This window comes from Helianthus annuus, chromosome 15 (assembly GCF_002127325.2).
Source record: "Helianthus annuus cultivar XRQ/B chromosome 15, HanXRQr2.0-SUNRISE, whole genome shotgun sequence".
Lineage (NCBI taxonomy): Eukaryota > Viridiplantae > Streptophyta > Magnoliopsida > Asterales > Asteraceae > Helianthus > Helianthus annuus.
In genome coordinates this window covers 33124937-33135649 of record NC_035447.2, presented here as the reverse complement: position 1 = coordinate 33135649, position 10713 = coordinate 33124937, and the positions used below count along the sequence as shown (strand labels likewise).

General features: G+C 35.2%; 1 protein-coding gene across 1 annotated transcript; it reads left to right on the top strand.

The window, feature by feature from the left end:
* The first annotated feature begins 6672 nt into the window (after positions 1–6672).
* LOC110911307 (BRO1 domain-containing protein BROX homolog) lies at positions 6673–10315 on the top strand. Its single transcript, XM_022155911.2, has 11 exons — positions 6673–7174; positions 7263–7337; positions 7851–7909; positions 7996–8128; positions 8209–8305; positions 8385–8451; positions 8854–8952; positions 9036–9125; positions 9215–9369; positions 9488–9589; positions 9987–10315. The coding sequence occupies exons 1-11, from the start codon at positions 6973–6975 to the stop codon at positions 10138–10140; spliced, it is 1233 nt and encodes a 410-aa protein (XP_022011603.1). The 5' UTR covers positions 6673–6972; the 3' UTR covers positions 10141–10315.
* Positions 10316–10713: the final 398 nt, after the last annotated feature.

Below are 10713 nucleotides of genomic sequence, written 5' to 3'. Positions count from 1 at the left end.
TTGTTAACAGATCTGGTTAGATCTGTTCACTATCTGAAGGATCTTTGTACCCTCTTCTTGTCAAGACTTCTGTGTTGGTCTCTAGATCCTTAGAAGATCTAGGGCAAACTGACCAGAAGGGTTATCTTGTGGTTTCTTGCATCAGATCCAGTAGTTCTTGAAAACTACAGATCTGGTGATCTTTGAAGGTTTTATTGCACCCACTGTAAGCTGGTTCTATCTCTCTTTTTTATTTCTGTTGATTGGAGTAGTTGAAGTCGGGGTAGTGAGGACCGGCACATATATTTGTTATTGGTTGTTATTGATTGTCTAGGGTAGATTGGCTTCTGAGTAAAGGCTTGTCCAGGCACCTATTGAGTGATGAACCTGGAATCTGGTCCCTGACTCAGTTTCGCCATAGTGTTTTTTTTTTTGGCTGTTTTGTCTTTTGTTCTGTGTGTTTGCTGTTGTTTACCTGCTGGTGTTTGTTTGTATATTTGGTGTTTACCTGCTGGTGTTTGTTTGTATATCTGGTGTCTTATTATTGTTTGTCATTATGCCTCCTGAACCTGCTCCTAGTACTTCTCAGACTTTGATTGGTAAATTGGATATAGGAGATCCATTGTACTTACACCCTAGTGACTCCAGTAGTTTAACCATTGTTAGTGTTAAACTCAAAGGTACTGAGAATTATGCTGTGTGGTCTAGTGCTATGAAGTTGGCTTTAGAAGCTAAAAACAAGTATGGGTTTATAGATGGTAAGGTGGAAAAGTCTAAGGATGATGAGATATTAGCTGCTCAGTGGGATAGATGCAATTCTGTTGTACTTACTTGGTTATTGAATTCTGTTTCAGAAGAGTTGTTTCTTGGTCAAGTTTTTTCTAAACTAGCTTCTGAAGTTTGGACTGATTTAAAAGAGTCTTTTGATAAGATTGATGGTTCTGTTGTCTATGATCTGTATAAGAAAATAAACTGTATTGCTCAAAATGGTAGTACTGTTGCTGAATACTATAATAAGTTGACAACAATGTGGAAGCAGTTTGATGCAATGCTTCAACTGCCTTCATGTTCTTGTCAAGCTGCTAAGGACTATAATGACTTCTCTGCTCTTATAAAGTTAATGCAGTTTCTCATGGGGCTTGATGATATCTATCAACCTGTGAGAACTAATATTTTAACAAGAGAAACATTTCCATCAGTTAAAGTTGCTTTCTCTATTGTTTCTAGAGAGGAGTCACATAGACTCTCAAGTAGTGGTTCTAAGAGTCAAAGTGTCTCTTATGTGGCTAGGTCTAATCAATCTAATCAAAACACATCAAAAAGAAATTTTAGAGGACCTAATTCAAATCTAAAGTGTACTCATTGTAATATGATAGGTCATACTGTTGATAGGTGTTTTGAAATAATTGGTTATCCACCTGGTATGAAAAAAAGGGGTAATATGTCTTTTGGTAAAAATAATGGTAATAATACTAGTAGGTCTGGTATGTCTTCTGGTCCTTCTAGTTCTGCTGTGTCTGCTTTGCCTTTTACTCCAGAACAGATTGCAAAGCTAATGAGTTTAGTTGGTGAAAAACCTGATGGGGATCAGGAGAAGTCCAATATGGGAGGTATGTCTGCTTGTATGTCTGGTTTTTTGAGTTGTTCTAGCAGTGTGTGTTTTAGTCATGAATATAATTGGGTTGTTGATTCAGGTGCTAATCAGCACATGATTAAAAGTGATAAGGACATGTTTAATTGCATAGATGTGTCTGAGTGTGGGTTAAAAGTTGGTCACCCAAATGGAACAAGTGTTAGTGTGTTAAAAATTGGTGATCTTAAATTGATTAACAATGTTATTATAAAAGATGTTTTTTATGTTCCTGGGTATAGTGTCAATTTATTGTCTGTTCACAAGTTAGCAAAAGACAATAAAATAGCTGTCTTGTTTAATGAGAACAACTGTATGTTACAGGATTTGAGGTCAAAGAAAATTCTGGTGATTGGTAGGCAAGAGAATGGGTTGTATTTTGTTGGTAGAAATGGTAATTTTGCTAATTTGTGCTTTAATAGTTCTGTTAAATCTGATCTTTGGCATAGTAGGTTAGGTCATCCGTCTGATCAAGTTTTGGCTGTGTTAAAAGATAGTTTGGATGTTAAAATTGTTGAACATAATCCTTGTGAGGTTTGTCACAGGTCCAAACAGGTTAGGGTTCCTTTTCCTTTGAGTGATCATAAGTCAAAGGAATTAGGGGATCTAATACATTTGGATTTGTGGGGACCTTACAAGGTGTCTAGCTATGAAGGTTATAAATATTTTCTAACTGTTGTTGATGACTTTACTAGAACTGTTTGGTGTTATATGCTTAAAAGTAAAGTTGAAGTGTTTGAAAATTTGAAATACTTTTATGAACTTGTATTAACACAGTTTAAAAAGAAGGTAAAGATGTTTAGAAGTGATAATGGTACAGAATTTATAAATAATCAAATGAGTACATTTTGTAAACAGAAAGGTATTGTGCATCAGACTTCATGTTCATATACCCCACAACAGAATGGGGTAGTTGAACGTAAGCACAGACATCTTTTAAATACAGCCAGAACTTTAATGTTTCAGAGTGGCCTTCCTTTAAGATTTTGGAGTGACTGTGTGCTAACTGCTGTGTATATCATTAACAGGCTGCCGTCTTCTGTGTTAAGTGGAAAGAGTCCATATGAGCTAATGTTTGGTTTTAGACCCTCTCTGTCTTATTTTAGAAATTTTGGGTGTCTTTGTTTCAGTACTAATTTGAATGAACCTGACAAATTTGCTTATCATGCTGATAAGTGTGTTTTGATAGGGTACTCTAATGTAAAAAAGGGTTATAAACTTTGGAGTATAGATGAGAAAAAGGTTTTTTTCTCTAGAGATGTCAAGTTTTATGAACATGTGTATCCTTTTAAGTCTAAACAAATTAATGGTGAAGTTAATATTGATAACAGTTTAAACTTGATAAATTTTTTTGATAAAAATGAAACAAATTCACCTGAGTTTTCTTTAACTCCCAATGATGAAGAGGGTACTACTGATTCTCACGACACAGTCAGTGATGATCAGCAGCCAGGTCCCTCTACGTCTGCCGCTCCTGGTCTAAGTAGTTCAGGTCATAACTTAGGTTCTAGTGTAGAAGGTAGTAGTAGTAGGGAGTCTGGCAGGGCAGAGGACACTGTTGTGTCGACTGATGAGATCAGCCCAGCTGAGGGAAATTTAGAAGGTCTTAGACGGTCTTCTAGAAATGTATCTTTTCCTAAAAAATTCCAGGATTTTGTGTTAAGTGGTAATGTGAAATATGATATTAATAAAGTTGTGAATTATGCATGTTTATCTGCTGAAAATGTGAGCTTTATTAGTAAACTAAGTAAGTCAACTGAACCCAGTTGTTATAATGAGGCTTCAAAGGATTCTAAGTGGGTCGAAGCAATGAACCTTGAAATGGAAGCCTTAATGCGGAATAACACTTGGGAACTTGTTGACTTACCTAGTGGTAGGAAACCCATTGGATGTAAATGGGTCTACAAGATTAAGTATCGGTCTAATGGTGAGATTGAGCGCTATAAAGCGAGGTTAGTTGCTAAAGGGTATAACCAACGGGAAGGGATTGACTTTGGTGAAACCTTTTCACCGGTAGTCAAAATGGTTACTATAAGATGTGTCTTGAGCTTGGCTGTTCAGTATAATTGGTCATTGTACCAATTAGATGTAAATAATGCGTTTTTATATGGCTCAATATCGGAAGATGTTTATATGACTCTTCCTGAAGGTTATTATAGCAAAAATGAGTCTAAGGTTTGTAAATTAGTTAAGTCTTTGTATGGGCTGAAACAGGCCCCTAGAAAGTGGAATGAAAAGCTAACTGATGTTTTGCTTGGTATAGGGTTTGTTCAAAGTTCTTGTGATCATTCGTTGTATGTTTTATCCAAGCCCTCTGTATTTGTTGTGTTACTTGTGTATGTTGATGACATAATTGTAACTGGTAATAATGATTTGGAAATCAATAAAGTGAAAACTTTGCTTAGTAATAATTTCCAAATTAAAGACCTGGGAATACTAAAGTATTTTCTTGGTTTGGAAGTTGTATATGATAAAAGTGGGCTGTGTTTGAATCAGCGTAAATATTGTTTGGAGTTGTTAGCTGAATTTGGGTATCTTGGGTGTAAACCTGTAAATACTCCAATAGAGTTGAGTCATGTTGTGAATAAGAGGGCTGAAAGTGATAGGACTGAGTTGATTGATATTACCAATTATCAAAAATTGATTGGTAAGTTAATCTATTTGTCTATAACTCGTCCTGATATTAGTTATTCTGTTCAGTACTTAAGCCAATTTATGCATAAGCCATTGACTGTTCATTTGAAAATTGCCTTAAGGTTGTTACGGTATCTAAAACTTAGTCCAGGTAAAGGTTTAATGTTCAAAAAGAGTGGTAGTTTTGATCTGTCCTGTTATGCAGATTCTGATTGGGCTAAATGTTTGGATACTCGTAAGTCTGTCACTGGTTTCTGTATATTTTTGGGTCAAAATCTTGTTTCGTGGAAAAGTAAAAAGCAATCCACGGTTTCAAGATCGACTGGTGAAGCTGAGTACCGTGCCATGTGCTCAGCTACTTGTGAACTTGTGTGGATTGTGAATGTTTTAAATGAGTTGAATGTCAAATGTAGTCTTCCAATACAAGTATTTTGTGATAGTAGTGCAGCTATGTCAATAGCTGCAAATCCTGTGTTTCATGAGCGTACGAAACATTTTGAGATTGATTTGTATTTTTTAAGAGAGAAGGTGTCGAATGGTTTCATTGTTACAACAAAGGTTGAATCCGAGGATCAACTGGCAGACATCTTTACAAAAGGGTTGAGTATTACTCAACATAATGGTTTTTGTGATCGTTTGGGATTATTGGATTTGTTTAAACCCAATTGAATGAAGGGGGAGTGTTAAAAGATACTGGGCTGTTCATTCAATTTGGGTTATACTGTTTTATTTATTGGGCCTAATATGTGGGTTGTGTCTACTGATCGTTATTATTGTTTAAGTTGTTATAACAGATTCATGGGCCAGATATTTTGGAGGTAGTCCGTTGTAACTTGCAGGGGTGTATTTTGGACAATCTGATACTTCATGGTGCTAAGTGAATCTGTTGATCAGCAGGAGTATAAAAGTCACTTTCTCTCTCATTTGATCATTATTCACTCCCAATTATTGTTACGTTTCTCTGTTTAGATCTAGGGTTTGTTATCTCCGGTTGTATCTCCGGTTGTACTTTGTCTTCTCTCATCTGTTGGAGAGATCTGCTGTACTTGTTGGTATAGATGATCATCAGTGGATGATCATCAAGTCTGGTTGTATCGTTCCTCTTTGTATTGATCTTACGATTGTAAGATCTAGGGTTTGGGGGGTACTTTTTTGGTTTGGGTTAAATAAGATTTTGTCACTTTGTTTTGTCGCTATTTTGTGTTGTTCTTGTTGTTTCTGTTATTGAATCATCACAATACCATTGTTTTTAACAGAGATGCATTGCACACCAGGAGTTATATTTTGGTGCACTGAATCAATTCTTAATTTTTTGATTCGTATAAGTTTTCTGGTCTATTTGAATAACTCATACGGAATATTATGATAGCTGAGCTGATGTTGGCTCGACTTGAACTTACTTGTTTAACAACCCATAAGTTTTGGTGATACAATATGATCTAATATCTTGTTACAAAAGGATCTTTTTGTTGGAGATAGGCCCATATACTTTTTTACACAACTCTTTACATGATTAAATCCTTTTAAGTTGTTAAGTTTAATCATAGTTGTGGATCAAACAACCTCTTCACTAATCTTAAGGATAACCAGGACCACCGTACTCTTCATCCTAACATTGACTTTCCCATTTGCCTACATGGACCAATAGTACGTTGGTACCTAAAGCCACATTTGGGGCCACCTAGTCTTGTTATTCGGTGTCTAATGCAAATCCTCAACCACACCCTCCACCCTTATGAGTGTAACTAAGCCCAATCGTTTGTGAACTACTCAAGAAGAACTTGCTAAAAGCTTAAATTGAGCTAAGTGTAAACGAACTTGAGCCTATATTGTAGCTCATTTAACAAGCGAACTTGAATCCGAGCTTCATATATCGAGCTTACTAGACTCGTAAACATATTATCTATATAACTTTTTAGATAACTTTATGTACCATATTAAATATATACGTTTACACAATATAACCCTTATTATAAATAAGAAAATTATTATAAAAATAATATGCATAAATAAATATATATAGAGAAATAAAATAACAATACATCAATAAATAATATATAAACCCAGCTCAAGCTCAAGATTTTACACAAACTCAAACTGACTCTACTCCACAACTGTTTTCTCTTCCGTCTCTCTTACTAATGTATGAGTTAGCCGTTTTAAAAAGATCTCCAAAATTTCTATCAACAACTTGATTCAGTTAATTTGTTGTGGCCGACCTCCTTTAAAATTACTATTAGTATATTATACAAGTTGTTGGAGAAGAATAAGAAGAAGAAAGAAGTTAGTTTTACCAAGTTGAAAATATAGTGATGGCCCACCTGTTCCTTGTTATGCGGTCATATTCACATGCACATGCACATGCCAATTGTATCGCCATGAATGAGATCACAAAGAGATCTGAGCTCACACTCTTTCCCCAATTATTTATTCCAATTACAACCATTTCATTACATTAATAATAATAATCTTTCAATATCTAAGACACCTTCAATTTGCACGAATGCCATGTGACTCCAAGCCCAAGAAGCTTCATTACCACCACTGCAAATCCATTCTTCTTCTTCTTCTTCTATATTACCATCATTTCACCAGAAACACACACACTGTTTCTTCCAACTCATTTGGTTAAATCTCAGTGGATCGTTACAGCAAGGCCACTCTGCTACTTACAATATATCTGTATGTGTTGCATTATGTGCATACAACATTAACAAGTTCCAAGCAAGATGGGGTGTGCAGTTTCTGTGTACAGAGTAGGAGGTAATAAGAAGCAGATGAAGATCCCTGTGGTAACCGTGTTTGTACCTTCAGTTCGTGTTCCTGTTAACTCTAGTTTTCAAAAGTCGCTTAAGGGCGTTGTTCCTAAGGAGCTTATTGATCGTCTCACCTCTTTTCGGAATCAAATTGCTCTTCTCACGCAACAAACGGGTTTGTTTTCTCGTTTTCTTGTTTCCTTCCCCTAATTTCGATCGGTTTGTTCTATTTTATGGATCTGTGATTTTGAAAATTATTGCAGATGTTTCAGCTGCTCCTGAAGTGCTACGTGCATTGGAGGAATACTTATCGCTCTTAGTTGGTCTCACCGATCAAGGTTTTATTCAATTCGATAATCATTTCATTTTTCATGTTTATCCGAATTTGATTGAATGATGAGAGAATTAAAAAAATAATGGTGAATTATATTTTTTTTATATATAATAACTCCTAATATCTTATAGATATTACAACTAGATAATTATATATAGCAAAATGTAGGTTGAAACAAATTGTTGTAAATCAAGTAGATGAGAAACCTTGGTTTAGGGTATCATTCTTCTTTGTTCTTTTCCTTCGGATTATTCTTCTGTTCGCGTTTAAATTGATTCTTGTAGATCATTGCTGCATTTGTTGTTCCGGTTTTTAATATTCATAAAAAGTATTCAAACATTAGAGCATAATGATTTGGTTCTTAGGAGCAATGATGCTCTGAGACCATGAAAGAATAATGAGAGATAATTGAAAAAATATTGATGAATAACTTCTACGAAACCAAATAATCAGAATGTAATCATTTACAGATATATATATCCGATAGTTTTGATTTTGTGTCTACTTTGATTGTTAGAATTTGGATTCCGAGAGCTGACTGAATTCAAATGGAAAAGTTTAGACGATGGACGACAAGTGAGAATTCTATATATTTATCAACTCATGTTGTTTATGGAGATTAATTTTATATATTGTAACCTAATCTTAAATTTGATGAACAGGACATAAGTGTTGCTGACTCGTGGTTTGAATTACTATCCGTTGTTCATATGATGGCTATGCTGACATTAATGGAGGCAAATTCAAAACTGATTCCGGATCAAACTGTTCCTAGTGAAACAGTTGAATCTACAGGTGTTATACTGTCATATATCACCAATATCTCACATTAAATTAATTAAATATCCACTGACCTGTTAATTTTTTAATTACAGATGACATCGGGTCTGCGGTTGACTTATTGGTGAAGGCAGCTGGGTACCTGCAATTCTGTCTTCGCGAAATTCTTGTCCAAATTCCACCTCATATAAAGTATGTTAATATTTTTGATAAACCACAGATCCTGTTGGTGGACCGAATTATTTAATTTCGTATCGAACTTTATTATTAGGATGAAGCTGCCTGTAGATTTGCAGGAGAATGTACTCGAGGCTACTTACATTCAAGCACTAGGACAGGTATGTATGTGTATTTGTTGTTGGAATCTTGTAGTGTTAATAGCGTATTATTCACTTATAGTATACCGATAAATTAAGTACATGGCGTTCAGGATTCCTTTAGACATAATAACATGAAATGGGTTGACAGGGTCAAACGGGTCAAAAGTCACCCAAAGTGTTCTCACATGTTTCAAAAGTCATAATCACTCTATTAAAGAATAATATAATTTTATCTAATATGTTAATTATTTATAAAGTTAAAACAAAATGTAAAGTGTTGGTGGGTCGCGTTGCCGTAAAAAGTTACCCATTTTGACCCGTTACCCCTGTCGTTTTGACACCTCTAACTCGCTTTATCATGGTAATAACTCATCAACAGTATATTTGAAACATGCTCATACCGTATCGGATGACTTTCAGGGAACAGAAATGCAGCTTGCTTCAGCTGTCGAATGTAAAAACGCCACTTTATCTGTTAAAAGAAGACTAGCATGCGAGCAATTAAGTTATTTCAGTCAGGTACTTACTTTACCTTTTCCCACCATTAACAACATCTAAATCTTCTCACCCAACGCTTAATCCCCCCCCCCCCCCAAATGCAGGCCCACTATTGCTTGTCAACGTGTGACAACCTTAACGGATACGGAAAGAAACATCTTTCGTTTATCAAATGGAAGTTTCTTGAAGCAAAGGTTTGCATTGCTAAATTTATTGTATTCATATAATCGTTTCGTATGCCAACATGTTTAAACCGGAGCCGTTGTTTGACACGTGTAATCAGGCTGCAGCATACTATTACCATGGTCTGATCACCGACAAGGGTACTGAACCATCCTGCCACATCACCGCAGTGTGTTGTTTTCTTGCGGCTGAAGAAATCCTAACAGAGAGCAAGAAGGCATGTTTAAACTTTTGCTTAACAGCTCCCATAACAAGGTTAGAGTCATAAAAACTTTTTTTTTTTTTTGCATGAAGTGATTAATATTTGGTTATTTATAAGTTTTAGTCTAATTTTTCTTTTTTTTTTTTTTTTTACTTTGGTGATTATTTGAAGGGCTCCCACTGCATGGGGTGCAATGAAGCATTTGAATAAGAAAATTCCCGAAACCGCAGCTAAAAAGTCCCAAATGTACGCCTACCTTTTAGAGGAAGAAAAGTAAGCAATCAAAATCATTTCCGTTGGTGATAGTTTTGATCCATTTACTTATGATTGTGTGGGTGGGTTCGGGCTGTATTTTGTTAATTTTTTTCTATGTGTTTAGCAAGTAAAAAAACTAGCTTAAAAGGAAAAAAGGTAACACACCAAACAGGTCAAATGAGTCGAAAGTCACCCAAAGTAATTTTTAATTCATAAAGCGTCTTAAATTTTTTTATTCAAAAAAGTAAGTAATATTATTGAAAAATATAACTTTTGTAATCAATATTTACACACTAAGCTTCTACTAAAATTATTTGGGCAAAAATATGTTTTGGGTCAACCCGACCTGTTAACAAAATATATGTTTTTGACATGTTACCCGATGTGCCTATAATGGGATCGGCGATTGATGCAGGAGTCTAGACGTGTTGCCGGAACTGCCTGAGTTTGAGTTGTCATTAAAAGCGGACGAATTTCAAATGCCGGATAAAGATGCAGCATGGGAGAATGAAAAATGGAAAATCCCTAGTCAAACACTTAAAACAGATGATGAAGAAGATGATAAATGAAGCTATGAAATGGTATCATTTCCATGAGTATGCAAATTTCTGTGTATAGAAGAGGATGTTGTGTGTATGATTCATATGGGCTTTAATGCAATGGGCCTGCTTTATCCGGTTTTGGCCCAATTAACCAAAGTGTACGTCCCTACTTGAAATAGAATTTTTGCAAATTGAAACCAAATAAATATGCTTCACTATTGCAATTTGATGTTATATTATAAATGATGGAATGGAATAAAGAATAACAATAAATCAAATAATTGTGTGTTAAAAATATCCTACTGAATTTTCAGGAGCCTCATCGAAATATCAACCTTAGTGATCTTAAAACCGATCTAACTAGTGGACTGGTAAGAAGGCCGGTCCGATGACCGATCCAGTTATGAGAACACCGACTCTAACATATACAAACAAAGTATGAATTTCATATAAAATGGAAATCGTATGAATGCGTACAATGAAACCATACTAAACATATTTCCCAATCGCAACGGGTACAATTATCTAATATATGATTTGAAGGGGTGGGGGTTGGATTCAGTCAATCGATATGGAAGGTTGGGACATGAGAATCCAAAC

What these genes read in the sequence shown, in the direction of transcription:
- LOC110911307 (XM_022155911.2), top strand. Translation starts at nt 6,973, where the DNA reads ATGGGGTGTGCAGTTTCTGTGTACAGAGTAGGAGGTAATAAGAAGCAG. An exon ending in GGAAGTTTCTTGAAGCAAAG is followed by an intron (nt 9,126 to 9,214) that starts GTTTGCATTGCT and finishes ACGTGTAATCAG; the next exon opens with GCTGCAGCATACTATTACCA. An exon ending in TACCTTTTAGAGGAAGAAAA is followed by an intron (nt 9,590 to 9,986) that starts GTAAGCAATCAA and finishes CGATTGATGCAG; the next exon opens with GAGTCTAGACGTGTTGCCGG.